Genomic DNA, 19,726 nt, shown 5'->3' with positions numbered 1-19,726 from the left:
GGCTTATTTTTGTACTGTTTTGAATTGCATTGTTTTGTACTTGTAATATTTAAAGTCTATTTTTTCTCAATAAAAATATATTATAAAAAAGAGAATGAACACTGCTCAATGCTTTATAGCGCATGTACCACTTGTGTAATCACCGGTAATGCAACAAAAGCTTTTACCTGATTGGGGACTGTTTACTGAAACATCTTTGAAAGAACAGTTCAGAAGGTTTTGGCATTTTAAAATTTTATTAAAGAGATGAAGCTCTGCTGAGACACACTATTCATTCTCTTCACTGCGTAATCTGGCGTTGGGATTGGTGACCTTGATTGCAAGCTGGGCGGCCCTCTCCACAATCGTCTTGCGGTTTTTCGAGGAGACATTGTGAGCAATCTCAGCACAGTAAGTCCTAGGAGAAAGAACAAACATGTTTGGAGTTGTACACAAACCTACACTAATTAAGCAGCAAGTCAGTCAATAGCTGGCCCTCAACACAGTTACCCAGTACGTACTTGACAAGAAGGGGCACAGACAGGATACAGACACACACCCAAACTCTTCTGTCTGCAGTCAGTGGAATTGAGTCATCACAAACCGAAGGACTGATCCCCTCAACTTCAAGAAAGCAGCTCATGAACACCAGTTTTAGGATGATACCAATGTTGAATGAAGCTCAAGCACAGACTTGGCTGAAGCTCTGGACAGAATTCACCAGTGCGTCATAGGGCTGTGGGTTTGAAGGGAAATGGGGCTGCTTACTTTGGAGGGACACGTTTCAGAGGTGCCTCGAGTTGCTTGAACTAGAGTTTGCTGAGTTAGAAAAACAGTGGACAGAATGCAGAGTTTGAATTAGGAGGGGGTTTGAAGACTTGAGACACGTTGTTGGCAGTGACCACAGAACCAGAGGAAACAATTTCACAACTAGTGCAAAGCTAGAGGGCTTACTTCACAACAGGTTGTAACGATCTGGTAGGCCCTACCTTGAGGGTTGTTGGCCTTTCCATGTAGACTTAGGGAACACAATCAATTAGAAGTGCAAGAACAAACATTAAAGGGCCAAATGGCCGCCTCCTTGTCGATTTGAAATGGCTACATGCAAATCAGAAGAGCATAGGAATAGATTAGTTTTCCTACAGCAATGTGGGGCAGGGACCATTGCAAGAATGGACTGGGGGAATGGTTGGGTAGCCTTGTATCAATCCCCAAAGGATCGTTTATATAAATGATTTGGATGTGAATTTAGGAGGAAGGGTTAGTAAGTTTGCGAAGAACAATAAAATTTGTGCTGTAGTGCACAGTGAAGGTTCTCTCAATACAAAGGGACCTTGATCAGATAGGATGAAGAATGAGAGATGCTTACACACTTCATGGTTGGGTCCGGGGGAGCGTGGCCAAACAAACAGACCTTGGGTGCAGGCTATAATTCCTTGAAGGTGGTGTCACAGATAAGACAGGATAGTGAAGGCAGCATTTGGTACACCTTCCTTTACTGGTCAGTGAGTATAGGAATTGAGATGTCATTTTGCAGCTGCGCAGGACATTGGTTAGGCTACTTCTGGAATACTGCATTCATCTCTGGTCTCCCAGCTACAGGAAGAATTCATAAAGGACTTACAAGGATGTTGCCAGGGTTAGAGTGTTAGTGGCGACGGGAGAGGCTGAATAGATTGGGACATTTTCTTCCTGAAGTGCAAGAGGCCGAGGGGTGACCTTACAGAAGTTTACAAAGTCACGCGGGACAGGATGAATAGCCAAGGTCTCTTTCCAAGGAGGGGAGAGCATTGGTTTAAGCTGAGAGGGGAAAGGTAATAAATGGGAACCTAAGGGCCAATTTTTCAATGCAGAGGATTGTGCCTATATGGAATGAACTGCCAGAGGAAGTGGTGGAGACTGACACAAACATAACATTTAAAAGGCACCTGAATGAGTACATGAATAGGAAGGGTTTAGAGGGATATGGGTCAAGTGCTGACAAGTGGTATCAGACTGAATTTAGGATATCTGGTTAGCATGGACAAGTTGGACCGAAAGATTGCTTCCATGCTGTACAACTCTGACTCTAAAAACTAATCCCACTGCCCCATAGCCCTGTATCAATCCCCAAAGTAATCTGACTGCCTCACTTTTCTCTCCCCATGGCCCTCAATTATGTGCTTTGCCAGTGCCACAATTTTGATTTTTACAATAGGGAAAAAAGAAGATTCCTCCAAACCATTCAGACGAGTGCCCCCATGTATCTGTTGCCCTTGTCATTTGAGATGGAAGTGGTCATAAGTGCACTCTTAAGGAGCTTTGGTGAATTTCTGCAGTGCGGCTTGCACACAGTGTACACTGCTGCTACTGATCACTTAGCTCTGTCTGTTACTCGTTGCTTTTTGCTGCCGGCATGCACATAAGTCTGGTTTTATAACTTAACCAGGTTGACACGTTACTATTAAGCTATGTCTGGTGCAACTCCTGACAATACCTCCTGTACTGTGTCCAGTGTTTCTCCCATGCCCCAAAAGGAAAGAGACAGAGCCTGCACTTAGATTGCTGCTTTTACGCCTGCCTGCTGTCAGGTACAGCAAATGATGTTGTTCTGAAAAGGTTGTTCCTGCTAATAATGTAGGCACCTTAACCGCAGACTCTTTCATTTTGTTAGTGAACACATGCCAATGAGAATGACCAGAGGATGTGGTGATTCAACCTTTTCCATCCACGAATATTCCCAACCTAGTACTGAGGGCAAACCTCCCTGTGCTACTTTGTAATGCCACCCCTTAGCAGCAGTGAAACGCAGAATATTAATTTACAAGCATAGCAAAATTAACACTTTGAATGACATTGTCCTAAATGGCGAAGAATTATATTCAGTTGTTCACTTTCAAAAGGTTTAAATCCAACTGAGTCAGGGAAGAGGTGCAGCCCTGAAAGGAAAGGGACTAAGGTAATGGCACAGATACAGAGTGAGCTGGGATGGTCTTTTGAGTACAATACACATGCAGGCAGTTCCTGGTTGTGAATAGGTTCTGCTCCAGAGTCTATTTGCAAGCTGATCAGCTGGAAAGCAAAGAAACTCAACATAAAGCAACTGTTTGTAAATGCAGAAAATGTTTGTATATCAGGGCTTTAACATTAACCCCATATATGGGATTGCGTTTGTAAGTAGGTTTCTAAATCAGGGACGGCCTGTACCAGGGACTGTGAGGGAAATGATTAAAATAAATAAACAAACTGCATGCTAGCCATTGTCAGTTCTTTTCCTCTGGCCCAATGCACATGAGCCAGGACTCCCCAGTGCAGTTCTCGAAATGGAGAAAGGTGACCAGTGGTGTTCCACAGGGGTCAGTGTTGGGGCCGCTGTTGCTTGTATTACATATATGATCTAGAAGAGGGCACTGTTGGTATGATCAGCAAGTTTGCAGATGACACAAAGATTGGTGGAGTGGCAGAAAGCATAAGGAACTGTCAGAGAATACAGGAAGATATAGATAGACTGGAGAGTTGGGGGGAAAAGTGGCAAATGGCTTTCAATCCAGACAAATGTGAAGTGATGCATTTAGGCAAGTCTAATTCTAAAGCAAATTATACACTGAATGGAAGAGCCTTGAGAAAAGTTGATGGGCAGATAGTTCTGGGAGTGCAGGTCCATTGTACCCTGAAGGTGGCTGCACAGGTGGATAGAGTGGTCAAGAAGGTACATGGTATGCTTGCCTTCATCAGATGGAGTATTGAGTATAAGAGTTGGTAAGTCATGTTAAAATTGTACAAGACATTGGTTCGGCTGCATTTAGAATACGGTGTACAGTTCTGGTCACCACATTACCAAAAGGATGTGGATGCTTTGGAGAGGGTGCAGAGAAGGTTTACGAGGATGTTGCCTGGTATGGAAGGTGCTAGCTTTGGAGAGAGGTTGAGAAGGTTAGGTTTATTTTCACTAGAAAAAAGGAGATTGAGGGGGGACCTGATTTGAGGTGTACAAAATCATGAAGGGTATAGACTGGGTGGATAGAGACAAGCTTTTTCCCAGGGTGAAGGATTCAATGAGATGTCACGCTTTCAAGGTGAGAGGTGGAAAGTTTAAGAGTGAAACACGCAGCAAGTACTTCACGCAGAGGGTAGGAGGTGTCTGGAACGCGTTGCCAGCACAGGTAGTAGAGACAGGCACGGTAGATTCATTTAAGATGCGTCTGGACAGATGCACAAGTAGGTGGGGAGCAGAGGGATACAGATCCTTAGGAATTGGGCGACAGGTTTAGACAGTGGAGTTGGATCAGCTCAGGCTTGGAGAGCCGAAGGGCCTGTTCCTGGGCTGTAAATTTTCTTTGTTCTTTGTACATGGCCCGAGAGGACAGCAACCAGACCACGACACCGTGGCACTCAGTCCCAAATAATCACACAGTTCCACAAGGAATCCTTACTTGTTGCTCATCATCAAGACCTCCAGCTCCTTGACGTTGTGCACCAGAAATTTCTTGAAGCCAGAGGGCAGCATGTGTTTGGTTTTCTTGTTGCTGCCGTACCCAATGTTGGGCATGAGGATTTGACCCTTAAATCTCCTGCGCACCCTGTTGTCAATCCCTCTGGGTTTACGCCAGTTACGCTGTTAAAAGGAAGGAATAGATTTCAAACAGAAAATAATACCACACATCCATTCACACTGGGCAAGTACCAAAGGCCAAGACAATGCCCTGGGTCAAACAACAACTCACCTGATCACCCTTCTACAGGATGGATGTTATTAAACTGCAAAGGACGCGGTAAAGTTTTACAAGGACGTTGCAGAGGGTTTGAGTTTAAGGCTGGGAAGTTTTTCGCTGAAGCGTAGGGGCCTGAGGGGCTGTTTTACAGAGGTTTATAAAATCGTGAGAAGCATGGCTAGGGTGAATAGCCATAGTCTTTTTCTTAGGAGTGATGAGTCCAAAAGTCGAGGTCAAAGGTTTAAAGTGAGAGGGGAAAAAGGATCTGAGGGGTCACGTTTTCACACAGAGGGCAGCATGCATATGGAACAAGCTGCCAGAGAAGGTGGAAGAGGCCGGTATAATTACAATATTTAAAAGGCATCTGTTTGGGGACGTGAATAGGAAGGGTTTGGAGGGAACTGGGCCAAGTGCTGGCAAATGAGACTAGATCAGATTGTGATGTCTGGTCAGTGTGGATAGGAGGGTCTGTTTCCATGCTGTATGTATGAGCTCTCCTAGCATGAATAGTCAATCTATTTAAGAAAGCAAATGTCCAAGCCGGTGTCATAAATGTGCAAGAACCATCAGGTTTACAAACAATAGTTCAAGTGACAAAGGAGTGAAAATCTTACCGCAATCTTCACATAGCGATCAGACTGGTGACGAATGAACTTCTTTCTGCGTTTTTTCACAATTTTAGGCCTGGTAAGTGGTCTTAGGGCTGGCATGCTTCCTGCTGAGAGAAACCATTCTGGTTACAGTCACAATCACCAGCTCCACATCAACAGCAGCTATCCTATGGTCTGACTGACTGACTAGGATTCAGCCACCCTAATCTACAGTTGGTGTTGATAGTTTCATGACAGACTTCCTGGAAGGCCTGCGAATAAAATTCGTTATTCAACTGTGGAGGGCATCACAGTCAGGTACAATGTTCACCCACCAACGATCTAATTCTGTGAACTGGAGTACTAGTACACAAATTGGCACACAGGCCTGCTCCATCATGGATTAAGATCCAACTGGAAGCTCTCACCCACACTCTTTCCTGACAATCTTTCACCCTCTTGCTCATCTGTCCAATTATGTTTTAAAAATATTCAAACACTCAGACTTCCCTGCCTTTTCAAGAGTGTCCTGACCCTCAAAAGGAGAGAGAGTCTCACATGCCTTGAATGGATAACCTGCCTCAAAAGAGTGACCTTTCGCTCTAGCTTTCCCTCTCAGCGTCCTCCAGGTCGGCTGATATTGTTCATGTCTGCATCTTCCAGTTACTGTCCACCTCCATTCTCACTTTTCCTCAACCAAATCAAAACAGCTGACCTTTCATCTCCCTGTCCCAGCAAATGATCGTGCTGCTCCAACCCACCCGTACCACTCTGAATACTGATGCAGTAATCCTCTAAAGTGCCCATCTTGCCTGCAACTCTTTGTTCGATCCAGCCAAATCGGGTCAGTCAGCTCCGAAACAGCAGAAAGTCACAAACGTCCCCTGTCCCTTCCTTGTTCCCCTTAATCCACCTTTATCCAGAAACAGCTTCTTCTTTACGACTGCCCAACCTCATTATCAACATCAATAATAGACAATTGTTATTCTTCGCATTTCTCATCTCCACGCCGACAGTGAAGACTGTAGATGGAGAGAGTGTTGAAACGTGTGGCACTGGAAAAGCACAGGAGGTCAGGTAGCATCTGAGGAGCAAGAGAATCATCAGGAACGGTTGACCCTCCTGTTCCTCGGATGCTACCCGATATGCCGTGCTTTTCCAGCACCACACTTTTCGACCCATCTACAGGCCAGTCTTCATTCACAAAGGAAGAGGTCAGAGTCCAAAGACATAGCAGCTAAAAGGTAACTCTTTTACACCCAATGCCAGCACTGCAACCCGGCTCTGCAATCCTTTAAAAGAGGAGAAAAGCCTTGTGGAGGGGGTGTCTTTGAGGATGCCCCGGTTCCACAAATGATTATTCCACTTTGCTTTAATAATATGGTTGCATTGTCTCTCTATAACTATAACCAGTTCAGGTGGAGGGCCATCCATCCAGAACCAGTAACTCTCCAACTGAATGTCCCCAGGTGTTGCCTACTCCGGGGATGGTGCCTGCCCAGCTCAGGGTTAACACTCAGCAATGCTCTTGTCTGGTACTCCAATTCCCAGTTCCACGACAGCTACCACTGAGTAAAGTTTAACACTGACACTGTACACGACCTGTTTGGCTTCATCACTTCCAGCTTTTCTGCTCGAGTGAATTGCTTTGGATACTGATGCCAACTACTTTTTCTTTCAAGCATGTAGCAGATTGTTCTTCCAGCCTCTAATTACGGAGGCGAATTAGAACTGGAATGGGTTTCATCTCTGCTGCTCCCCAGCCGGACCTGGAAAAGCCACAGAACACTCACCAGGGAAGTGTCTGGCAGCGAGGGTGCACCATTCAAGCAAACAACAGTCAACATGTGTGCCGCCGTATGGAGCCCAGAACCAGCACCAGCTAAACGGAAACCCCCATCTCTCCTAGTTGACCCAACGGACAGTTTAAAAGTGGTTTGGAGATTCCACTGTTGGACTAGGGTGGACACAGTTTAAAAAAAAAACCATCACACAGCCTATAGTCCAACAGGTTTAAATTGGAAACAAAAGCTTTCGGAGCGACGCTCCTTCAGGAGAGGCAAATGAAGAGAGTAAAGTGGCAGTCATTCCTGATGGTATGGGCTCAGAACAGGAGTAATGAATATAACAGTATCCCAACAGGTCAGGGTGGAGAGCACTGCTCTGTATTAACGCTGCTGAGCTGGACAGGCACCACCCCAGTGTGTACAGTCTACAGGAAACCTGGGGGGGCCTCCACATGGACTGGGGCAATTAGTTACAGGGAGGCACTGCATCAGGATTACTGCGGGGGGAGAGGAGGCTATTGACGGAGCCGGCCCCCTCCCCACCCCCCCCCCACATTCCCCATCCCCCTCCCCACCCCCCCCCCACACTCCCCATCCCCCTCCCCACCCCACCCCCCCCCCCACACTCCCCATCCCCCTCCCCACCAGGCCGATCCCCCCCCTCCCCACCCCACCCCCCCCCCCACACTCCCCATCCCCCTCCCCACCAGGCCGATCCCCCCCCTCCCCACCCCACCCCCACACTCCCCATCCCCTCCGCCCCCCATCCCCCCACCCCCACCCATCCCCCCACCCCCACTCCCCATCCCCTCCGCCCCCACCCCCACTCCCACCAGGCCGATCCCCCCCCTCCCCACCCCCACCCCCACACTCCCCATCCCCCTCCCACCAGGCCGATCCCCCCACTCCCACCAGGCCGATCCCCCCTCACTCCCCCCCCAGGCCGATCCCCCCCCCACCCCCCACCCCCCACCCCCCACCCCCCCCCCACCCCCCACCCCCCCCCACCCCCCACCCCCCACCCCCCCCCAGGCCGATCCCCCTCTGTAAACTACACCGAGCCTGCCGAGCCCTCCCCACCGCCGACAGCGCGGAGGGCACCATCCTCCGGCCCGGGCCGCACGTCGAGGGCCCTTCCCGCGGTCCCCCCCGAGGCGGATGGCGGCGGATGGAGCCGGGAGCAGGCCTCACCTGAGAGCGCGCGACTCCACCTCGGAGCGGGAGCGATGAGGGAGGGGGGGGGGTGGGGTGACCGGAAGAGAAAGGGCCGCTGGCGGGGCGGGGCTGCCGGGAAATACCGGCCTGGCGGAAGTGACGTGGGCGCCCCGTCAACTGCTGGCAATACCCCGGATGTAGATCGAAGGGAGACTCCCTCAGTGTGTGTGTGTGTGGGACAGACCCAGCTGCAGCTGACTCTGTGTAAATGTTTATTCTCCATGGACTCCGTGTCATTTAACCCCCATTACTCGGGAACCTTTTTCTCCCTCGTGATCCCATTGAACTTATTCCTTGCTGTTCACCTGGAAATGAGAGATACACATTCCAACCTGACTCTACATAAATAATATTGAGCTCCTCTCTGCTTCCGGCCAAAGTGCAATATATTCCACCTTGTCCACTCACTTCACTCTTGTGTCACCCTCACCACCTATTGTTAATTTTGTTTTCTTTCACAAGGGAGTACAATAACTCTATAACATAATTTGAGCCAGGACAGTTTTTTTTCCGTTCAGCCTTTCCAGATTTTCCACGACGGTGCCTCTTAGCAACTTGGGATCCTACGCTGGTCTGCCCCTTTGCTCCTCCACCCCCAACGTAGCTTCTGAGGTCAGATTTTAATCCCCCCTGCAGTCCTCGGGCATTTTCAGGGACGACTCGCTCCCACTAATCTACGAAGAAAACTCACGATTCAAGAATTCCAGTCACTTCAGAGCTTCGCAGAGAATCATGAGCCTCAATACTGAAATCTCATTCTGCAAGATACCGCAGAGATTGTTGTTAGACGATCAGGATTTAATGCATTAAATGGAAAGAAGCCAAATGTTTTTTGCAGGATGAAGGCTACAAGGGGAGGAGGGTGGGGCCAAAGGTGAGGACAGGAGTGTGGCATTCAGTGGCCATCCCTTTGCCCCAATCCTGCCTTAAATTGGTCCAGTTTAGGGCAGGTGATCAGGCCTATGGTGAACTGAGGCTCTGAATTGACAGTTAATTGACTACATGTGGGATTTAACTGATAGCAGGTTGGAAAAAATCTCCATTGGATATTCCCATCCAGAACCCATGGTGACATGGAAAAACAGGGTGACTTTCTTTGTAGTACCAATTCACCTCAGTGTCGTTGATTCCACAGAGGGGAATCCTCTCCCTTAGCACTAGGGTCCCTGGTTCGATTCCAGCCTCGGGTGACTGTCTGTGTGGAGTTTGCACGTTCTCCCCGTGTCTGCGTGGGTTTCCTCTGGGTGCTCCGGTTTCCTCTCACAGTCCAAAGATGTACATTTCAGTTGAATTGGCCAAGTTTAATTGCCCATACTGTTAGGCACATTAGTCAGAGGGAAATGGGTCTGAGTGGGTTATTCTTCGGAGGGTCGGTGTGGAGTTGTTGCGCTGAAGGGCCTGTTTCCACACTGTAGGGAATCTAATTAATGTCTTCCAACCAAAGTGTAACATGGCATTTTTGCCTCCATTGAAGATCATTTGACAATTTCATGTCCATTTTGCATGTAGTCGTACAGCATGGAAACAGACCCTTCACTCGAACAAGTCCACGTTCACCATATTTTCAAACCACATTTGGCCCTTCAAACCTTTCTGATTCATGTACTTATACAAATGTCTTTTAAATGTTGTAATTGTACCTGCTTCTAAAACTTCCTCTGGCAGTTCATTCCACATACAAACCACCCTGCGTAAAAAAAAATCCTTTCACCTTAAAAATACAGCCCCTAGTTTTGAACTCCACCATTCTAACGAGGGAAAAAACCCTTGTTATTCACATAATCTATCCCCCCTCATTATTTTATAAATCTCCACCAGGTCATCCCTCAATCTCCTATGCTCCAGTGAAATGTACCTTGTATATGTTCTTCTCCATTAATTCCAACATTTGATTTTATTGTCATTAGAAATTTTAAGAATGCGCTTCTAGTACCAAAGTCCAATTGGTTTTTGGAAGTCGTGAATCAGAGTGGTCCCAATTCTAATCTCCGTTTGAACAAGTTCTGAGAGGAGGAGAATTTTGTTAACTTGGAGTTCCGAATACATGGCTTGAAAAGGCAGTAGAAACAGGTTCTGCAGTACCCCCTCTAATCACAGCACAAATTGAGGCGATTTGGCCAATTGTGACCATGTAAGCTCTCAGGCCCATTCACCTTCCACAAAATGCAGCAATTTTTTTCAGATCCTTATCCAACTCTCTCTTGGATGTATCAGTTGTGTTTGTTTTCACAGACACTGAAGTATTTCCAGCACTTATTCCAATTGCCAGCATCTGGCAGTACTGTGTTCAAATATTTTTGTCGTGCTGTCACTGTTATAATGTGGGAAAATTGGTCATCAGTTGGTCTCACAACTGTAAGCTGATCATGACTATACTATCTCTTTTTGTGAATGTTGATTGAGTGGCAATTATTGGCCCAGACACTGGGGAAGAACTCCCTACTCATCTTTCAATAACACCACCTTGGGTGTGCCTCAGGAGACCTGGGCAGGATTTCATATTAAATATTCAGTCTGAAAGAGGGAGCACTGCCTCGTCACAAAATCTGACCTCAATGTGTCTCAGTGGTAGCCTCTGTCCGATAACCCTCCTATGAAGGAGCTATTGAGGTAGAAGGTCATACAGATCTGGAAAACAAAGGGTGATTGCTTGGTGAGACTTGATGCATATAACAGGCAGTTCCACAGAGTGTTGGGGATGGGGGGGTTCAGATATAAGGCCTCACGTGGCAGCTGCAGTGACAAGAAGGACAATGCGCCATTTTCTCAGCACAAGCAAATTTACTTTGGTCTGCTCTACATTACAGCTGTCACAAAAATGCAGGGGACAAAAGTTAAAGACTGCCACTGATAGATATTTGTTGGGAACATCCATTGAGGAATCTGGAAGAATAGTGGGCAAATGAGATTGAGATTCAGATCAAGCACCCGATTTAATTAAAGAATGAATACAACTCAAGGGGATGGTTTAATTATGTGTTTAAAAAAAGACACTGATTTTTCTTTAAGCAATAATGTATTTTTTAAAAATTCAAAACAGTCAAATAATTAGCTGGCTTCAAAATTAATTTTTGTTCAACAACCAGAAATAGCATGAGACAAGTCAGTCTCTCAACTTAAAACATTTTCTGAAACTTATCAACACTTCATTTTGAAATAAGAGGGAACGGAGAAAATTCAATTGGCCAAAAACCAGCTCTCAGTGTCAAAGCTCTGAGTCAAAATATCAGGTCCAAGGGCTTTCATCAACAAGCTTTAAGTAAAGGCCTTTTCCCCAGTGAAATGTTAAAATATGACAGGCACATGTTGTGAAATCTGTACTCATCCTGAAATGTGTTTCAATTCTTCCTTGAAATACAGGAATTTTGTTAAAGAGAAGTAGGTACATGGTAGATTAAAATCAGTTCAAATAGGTGTGCGCAGTTTCTGGGTTCAAAGAATAAATGACTGCCCCTCGATGGTCTAAACGTGTAACAGCAGACATCAGCATCACAGACGCTCAGTGAAAAGGTGAAGACAGCTGATGGATTTTAAGAATACTTGCACGGCCTAATTTCTTTAATCAGGTTATAAAATAAATTCCCCTATGAGGCAGAATTAATATTTCAGAAAGCAGTTGGAAAAAAGGAATAGTGGAGGATGTTGGACCTACATTTGGCATTTTTACTGTGTTCCAGTCTAAACTCAGCTCAGCAAACAGAAGCTAAGGCCAAAGCCTTAGTCCTGTCTGTTTTATGAGGTTTAGTCCTACAGTGAAAGAGTTCAGACTCTTCAGCTTTGGCCAGGGAGCAAACCCGAAATTTCCCAGGTCTATATGGGGACATTTACCCAATCGGCCTGAAACTGAACTAAATCTTTATCTCTTCGAAACTATGTTTTCCAATCTGTGAATTTTTCACGTTTTAACTAATATATACTGAAACTTTAGAGAGGAAGTTGTTTTGAAATAAATCTGGAATAGTTACAGTTTTAGTTCCTCCTGTTGCAGAGTCTGACTCCGAGAAATTAATAACAATTGCTGATGAAGCTAGTTTGGTGCTGTTCTTAATTGTTTTGTACGTACAGTCCCCAGTGACATCAGTGGTATAAACACTCAAAGCTAAAATTTAGTTAGAAAGTCCAATAATGTCGTATGGAACAAGTGTGGTTCATCAAGATAACAGGCGTGACGAGCTGTTGGGATCTTGAAGACAGAGTGATTGGGAAGATACTTTAAGTTTTTCAGGGACCGTACACCCAGATTAGTGTCCAATTCTCCAAAAACAATCAGGGTCGGGGTCTGCAAAGAGAAGCGTAGATTTAGTTCCCCATGTGAAATAGTGCCAGCGCAACCCAACTGAGGCACACAAACAAAAAAAAACCATCGTTCACAACATCAGCACATCCCAAAGCACTTTACAATGAATAAAACATTTTAGAGGTGCAGTCCCTGTTGTAAAGTAGGTATCACGGCAGTCAATTAGCATATGGCAAGATCCCATAAATGGCACACACAAGTGACCAAGTAATCGGATATAAATTGACTTCCTGGTGCCAGAGATGTGGTCCAAGAGGGGTCAACATCAATCTGCAATCTCCACTGCAGAGGTCCATTTTGGAATGAGCATTTCTGATCAATCACAACAGTCTTAAAGGGTATTCTACTGAACAGATGTGAACATTGTAACCCTGAATTAGAACCCTGTTGCAACTTTTGATATTATGGAGATGTACCTCACTAGGTATAAATAGAACAATGCGGGCAGGGTTGGAACTTAAGACAGACCAGAAGGATCACTCTGGAGGACACACAAGGGAGAAGATTCTCTGGAAGGAATGCAGAGCGTATTGTTATGAAGTTGAAGGTGTATACTGTACCTTTAAAAGAGAGAGAATGCTGTTCTGAACTAAGAGCATACAAGCACCTGTGTATATGACTAGATGGCAATCCCAGAGGTACTGGAAAATTGAAAATATGTAACATTTGGCTATGAACTGGATACCTGAGTTTAGGTTGCTATTTTGACAACAATTCAGAGAGTCACAGTCATAGAGATGTATAGCTTGGAAACAGACCGTTCAGTCTAACTTGTCCACGCCGACCAGATATCCCAATCCAATCTAGTCCCACCTGCCAGCACCCGGCCCATATCCCTCCAAACCCTTCCTATTCAGAGATCCATCCAGATGTCTTTTAAATGATGCAATTGTACCAGCCTCCACCACTTCCTCTAGCAGTTCATTCTATACACATACCACCCTCTGTGTGAAAATGTTTCCCCTTAGGTGTCTTTTATATCTTTCCCCTCTCACCCTAAGCCTACGCCCTCTACTTCGGGACTCCCCCACCCCAGGGAAGAGACTTTGTCTATTTATCCTATTAATGCCCCTCATGATTTTATAAACCTGTATAAGGTCACCCCTCAGCCTCAGAAATTAAGTTGGGATGTAATTTTAATAAGTGTCTAAGTGGAACAGAATATTGTTATAGTGTCAGAGACGGATAGTAAGCAGTTAAGGCAAAGGGGGTGAATAATTGCTGTTTAATGTTCACTTTTAAAGTTAAATAAATTGATGTTATTTTCTTTAAGTGGTGGAATTTGGGGATTCTCTGTTAGTCATACTTTAACAGATTACAAGACGAGATGAGCCTTTCTGGGTGGCCGGTTTTAATTAACAGAGGGGCTCACCTCTGTGTCATAACACAACCAACACAAATATACATAAGACCTTACCTAATCTAACTGTAAGTTAGAGCCTGGTATTCTATGTTGACCATGAAGAGCAGTATTTTGTATTCATGTATAATAAATAGTTTCAACCCGAAACTCAGTGTGGCATCAACCCGCACAATAAAAGGGTCGAAACACCTCTTCTACCATCTTACCTGTTAACAGATTTAATGTGGACAGACTCTGTCTCAAGCCATTGAAGTCAACTGTACCGAAATCTCAAATCTTTGCAGTTGTTTTGCATTTCTGTTTTTCAAACACCATGTGGATCATAATGATACTATAAGCACTATTAGATAAATGTTCATGCACCATGTGGTAGTTAATCAAATCTGGCTTATTACATTACAAAATCTATTCCGGCCTCCCATGTTGGTGCACGGACAATAGTGTTCCGGACAATTACTTTGAACACAGCCAAGGAATTCCTGATTCCGAGATTCACACGGATGATCCCTGGAATGACAGGTCTAGCATATGAGGAACGGCTGAGGATACTGGGATTGTATTCGTTGGAGTTTAGAAGATTAAGGGGAGACTTAATAGAGACGTACAAAATAATACATGGCTTGGAAAAGGTGGATGCTAGGAAATTGTTTCCGTTAAACGAGGAGACTAGGACCCGTGGACACAGCCTTAGAATTAGAGGGGGTCATTTCAGAACAGAAATGCGGAGACATTTCTTCAGCCAGAGAGTGGTGGGCCTGTGGAATTCATTGCCACGGAGTGCAGTGGAAGCCGGGACGCTAAATGTCTTCAAGGCCGAGATTGATAGATTCTTGTTGTCTAGAGGAATTAAGGGCTACGGGGAGAACGCTGGTAAGTGGAGCTGAAATGCGCATCAGCCATGATTGAATGGCGGAGTGGACTCGATGGGCCGAATGGCCTTACTTCCACTCCTATGTCTTATGGTCTTATGATGTGCTAGTCTGTGTATCCCAATGCGTATCCCAATCTGTATGAAAAATAATGGTCCCCCTAATGGTTTTAATTACCACTGTCAGAATATAGTGAAGCAAAACACTGAAAAAGAAAGAGAATGGCTGTCAGGTTCGCATTCCCTTTGTCAGAAGCCATAGAGTCATAGAGATGTACAGCACAGAAACAGACCCTTCGGTCCAACCTGTCCATGCCGACCAGATATCCCAACCCAATCTAGTCCCACCTGCCAGCGCCCGGCCCATATCCCTCCAAACCCTTCCTATTTATATAACCATCCACATGCCTCTTAAATGTTGCAATTGTACCAGCTTCCACCACTTCCTTTGGTTTAGGGTGAGAGGGAAAAATATAAGAGAGACATAAAGGGGCAACTTTTGCACGCATAGGGTGGTATGCGTATAGCTGCCAGTGGAAGTGGTGGAGGCTAGTACAGTTGCAACATTTAAAAGGCATTTGGATGGGTATATAAATAGGAAGTGTTTGGAGGGAAATGGGCCGGGGGCTGACAAGGTGGGACTAGATTAGGTTAGGACATCTGGTTGGCATGGACGAGTTGGACCGAAGGGTCTGATTCTGTGCTGTACATCTCTATGACTCTGTGACCTATATAAACAATTTGGATGAGAATATAGAAAGCATGGTTAGTACGTTTGTGGATGACACCAGAATTGGTGGTATAGTGGACAGTGAAGGTGGTTATCGAAGAGCACAATGGGTCTTGATCGGCTGGGTCAATGGGCCTAGGGGTTTCATTTAGATAAATGTAAGGTGTTGCATTTTGGTAAGGCAAACCAGGATAGGACTCATACAGTTAATGGTAAGGCCTTGGGGAGTGTTGTCAAACAGAGACACCCAAGGGTTCAGGTGCATAGCTCCTTGAAAGTGACGTCACAGGTAGACAGGCTGGTGAAGGCGGCGTTTGACTTGCATTCGTTGGTCAGTGCATTGAGCATAGGAGTTAAAATGTTATGTTGCCGCTGTTCAGGACATTGGCGAGGCCCATTTTGGAGTATTGTGTACACTTCTGATTGTCCTTCTATAGGAAGGGTATTATTAAATTAGGTGCAGAAAAGATATACAAGGATGTTAACAAGACTGGAGGGTTCACATTATAAGCAGAGGATGAACAGGTTGGGACTTCTTCCCTGAATGTAGGAAGTTGAGGGGTAACCATTTAAGAGGTTTATAAAATCATGAGGGGCATAGATAAGACAAATAGCCTAGGTCTTTTTACCAGGAAAGGGAAGTTCAAAGCTAGAGGGCATAGGTGGAAATGAGCGAGGAAAGATATAAAATGGACCTGAGGGGCACCTTTTTCAAATTGGGGGTGGTGTGTGTGGAACGAGCTGCCAGAGGAAGTGGTAGAGGCAAGTGCAATTACAACATTTAAAAGACATTTGGACAGGTACATGGATCAGAAAGGTTTAAGAGGGATATGGGCCAAACATAGGCAAATGGAACCAGTTTAGTTTGGAAAATGCGATCGGCATGGACAAGTTGGACCAAAGGGTCTGTTTCCATGCTATATGACTCAATGAGTGAGCAACTTTGGCTGCACCTGATAGTGCTTCACATTGCCTGGTTGGATCTGGCAGTAAATACATTAAAACAGTTGTCCACAATAAACCTTGAAGCTTCTTTATTTTATTCGCCCATTGGATATAGGCGTTATTGGCTTAGCCAGCATTTATTGCCCATCTCTCATTGCTCAGAGGGCAGTTTAAGAATCAACTGTGGATTTGGAGTCACATGTAGCCCAGATCACATGAGGATGTCAGCTTCCTTTCCTAAAGGTGAAACAGATGGGTTTTTCTGACCATCGACAACAGCTTCATGGTCACCATTCCACTCTTAATTCCAGAATTATTGAATTATTGAATGCAAATTCCACCATCTGCCATGGCAGGATTTGAACCTAGAAACATTAGCTGGGTCTCTGGATGAATTGTCTAGTGATAATAGCATTACGCCATCACTTCCTCATATCATGCATGGACTTAAAAGGAGTAGAAACAGGAAGCGAGCCAGGTCAGACCGAGACACCGTAGTTTCAATGAAGAAAAGATATTGCCAATTTTTTTTATTTATAAGGGTACAAGTTAGTAGATCAGCAGCAGGGTGAATGAAAGCTGGAGTTTGGGATTTGTACATGCAGTTTTAGAGAACGTCCCCCCCCCCCAGGCCAGACAGAAGGAAGTGGGTTTGGGAGGACACAGAGTGATGTGAGTGGACAGCGATTCACTGAAAGTGATCAGAAATTGATTGATGTGATAGGAAGAGGGGACTGTAAGATAGCATAGTTGAAGCTGTGCTCCTGAGTCAGGGATTGATTAAGAGAGGATTTATATTCTGTGAACTCAGAGATTGTAATGAGCTGAGCTGCAGGTTTAAACTCACTGCAAAGTGAGATGTTACTCAGTACGGAGACAGGGAAGGGAAAGTAGTGAAGATGTCATGAGTTAGCGTGGTATTTGGATGTACTGGGACAGGAGAGGTGGAAGGTGAAAGAAGATGAGATTCCAGGGGAGGAGGAGGTCGTAAGGACGTCTCACTCATCTACAAGGTTCCTGTTAAAGCCATGTTACCAACACAATCACCCACAGGAAGCTCATGGATGAAAGAGAACCTTGTTCACGAGTGAGAAGATATTGCCATTATTCAGAAGGCAGCCGGGATGAGTTTGGCTTCGACAGCTGGCTTTCATAACTCGGGTGGGATCTAGCCTCCTGGCCACAAAGTACAACTGCTCACCTCAATGACAGGGATAAGAAGGAAATGAAGCTCAGAGTGACAGAGGATTGAATGACAGCAGCTTACCTGGATCTTCTGATACTGGTCAGCATTGTAGAGATTCGTCCCAGCAGGTGCAATGGGGACAAAGCCCTTCAGTCGCTGGGCGTAAAACATCAGAAATGGAATGGAGAAGTGACCGCTCATTGAGGGACTGACGACGACTGGTGCCTGGAGTCCCACAGCGTTCAGGAAGGCCAGCAGGAAGTCAGCTCTGTCCTTGTCCACTTTATCAATATCCAACAGTGGGGTATTCCCATACCCTATTGAACAAGGCATTAAGTAGGCACAGTCAAATGGCACGGAAACAGACCTTTCAGTCCAACACATCCATGCCAACCAGACATCCCAACTTGACCTAGTCCCATTTGTCTACATTTGGCCTATATCCCTCTAAATCAGTCCTGAACATGCACCCACCCATTTGCCTTTTAAATGCCAATTGTACTTGCTGCCAACGCTTCCCCTGGCAGCTCACCCCAAACATGCACCACCCTCTGCATGAAAAACCCACAGGTCCTTTTCAAATTTTCCCTCTCTCAGCCAAAACATCTGCCCTTTGGTTTTGCAACCCCGCCCCCCCCCCCCCCCACCACCACCACCCCCCTGGGGAAAAGATCTTGGCCATTTATCCTCTCCATGCCCTTCATGATTTTATAAATCCCTTTAAGGACATTCCTCAATCTCCAACACTCCAGGGAAAAATTCCCAGCCCATTCAAACTCTCCCTGTGACTCAAACCCCCAGTTTCTGGCAAAATCCTCGTAAATCTTTTCTGCACCCTTTCCAGTTAAATACCATCCTTACTATAGAAAGGGGACTAGAATTATATGCAGTACTCTATAAATAGCCTCATCAACATCTTGTAGAGCCGTAACCTGACATCCTAACTCAATGCTCTGACCAGTGACGGCAAGTGCGCCAAATGCCTTCTTCATCACCCTGTCTACCTGTAATTACACTTTCAAAGAACAATATTCCTGCACACTGAAGCCTCTCTGCTCAACAACAATCCCCAGTGCCCTACCATTAACTGGATAATTCCATCAGCCACAAGTAAACATTAACTCTGACAGAATCAGTGCCATCAAACAGAAAGAGGCGAGCCACGCTTCACTGGCCCTAGTAACAAGACCAGAAAAGTTAGGGCAATGGGTGTATGGGTGGTGAATGCTGTTCTGTCTGTATGTATTTGTCTGTGTGTGGGGATGTGCACTAGCATGCACGGGGAAGCTGAATGTAGTGGAGCTGATTATAGGACATGCAAATGGGGTGGGAAACAACGGAAAGGGGGGTGTCTGCCCACGTGTACACATCTGGGGAGGGTTTTACTTTGTCACTAGGGGATATGGAGAGCTTGGCTAAAACATCCAAGAAAGACAAAATCACAACATTTTAACAAGCACTTGAACACATTTTCGTATGTGTTACATGTTGATCTATCATCGTTAAAAGTTTAATAACCATCCACTGAAAGTTGTTTGCTACTTCATTACAGTTTCATTTTTTTCCCCATGTCACTATCACTATCCTTTCCAAGTACTAAAGTGTAAGCAACATTAGAAAACAGTTTGGCAAGTGCTCCTTTACAGGGAATGTAGAAACAGGAGAAGCCATTCAGGTCCCTGTCATCTTGTAAGATCATGGCTGATGTGTATTTCAATTCCATTTTTATGCCTTTGCTTCACATCTTATGGTACTCTTAACCAAAAATAACACACCACACAGAATGGAATCAGCCTGAAGGTTCAATTCAGTGTCAGCAGTGTATTTGGGGGGCTGGAGAGCTCACACATGTATACTACTTACGGGAAAGCTTGTCGCTAACAGCCCCGAATAGTCTCGCTCAAATTTAAAAAGGTTTCCTTGTTCCAGACTGAGCTAAACAGGAAATAGTTTCTCTCTATCTAAACTCTCATTTCCTACATGGAAACAGAGGATGGCAGATTTCCCTCCCGAAAGGACATCAATGCACCAGATGGGTTTTTAGGATTATTGATGACAGCTCCTATTCACCATCA

General features: G+C 45.4%; 2 protein-coding genes across 5 annotated transcripts in view; both read right to left on the bottom strand.

Annotated features, from left to right (window-relative positions):
* Positions 1-217: 217 nt before the first annotated feature.
* Positions 218-8,380, bottom strand: rpl32 (ribosomal protein L32). Of its 2 annotated transcripts, none has more exons than XM_072582801.1 (4): positions 8,239-8,380; positions 5,285-5,385; positions 4,392-4,573; positions 218-397 (listed from the first exon to the last, which is right to left on the bottom strand). In XM_072582801.1, exons 2-4 carry the CDS (start codon positions 5,378-5,380, stop codon positions 268-270), a joined length of 408 nt encoding a protein of 135 aa, XP_072438902.1. In that variant the 5' UTR covers positions 5,381-5,385; positions 8,239-8,380; the 3' UTR covers positions 218-267. The 2 variants fall into 2 exon arrangements, with proteins under 2 accessions (XP_072438902.1, XP_072438903.1); XM_072582802.1 differs by having other exon boundaries at positions 5,285-5,388; positions 8,239-8,376.
* A 2,837-nt stretch (positions 8,381-11,217) lies between these two features.
* abhd14a (abhydrolase domain containing 14A) overlaps positions 11,218-19,726 on the bottom strand; it is a 38,954-nt gene continuing 30,445 nt past the window's right edge. For all 3 annotated transcript variants that reach the window (XM_072582800.1, XM_072582798.1, XM_072582797.1), the window contains 2 exons: positions 17,733-17,968; positions 11,218-12,541 (listed from right to left, as the gene is read on the bottom strand). In XM_072582800.1, coding sequence (XP_072438901.1) covers positions 12,362-12,541; positions 17,733-17,968 — 416 coding nt within the window. In that variant the 3' untranslated portion in view covers positions 11,218-12,361. The remainder of the gene's footprint in view (positions 12,542-17,732; positions 17,969-19,726) is intronic.

Source organism: Chiloscyllium punctatum, chromosome 12 (assembly GCF_047496795.1).
Source record: "Chiloscyllium punctatum isolate Juve2018m chromosome 12, sChiPun1.3, whole genome shotgun sequence".
NCBI classification, from domain to species: domain Eukaryota; kingdom Metazoa; phylum Chordata; class Chondrichthyes; order Orectolobiformes; family Hemiscylliidae; genus Chiloscyllium; species Chiloscyllium punctatum.
This window is presented reverse-complemented; position numbering and strand designations above follow the sequence as displayed.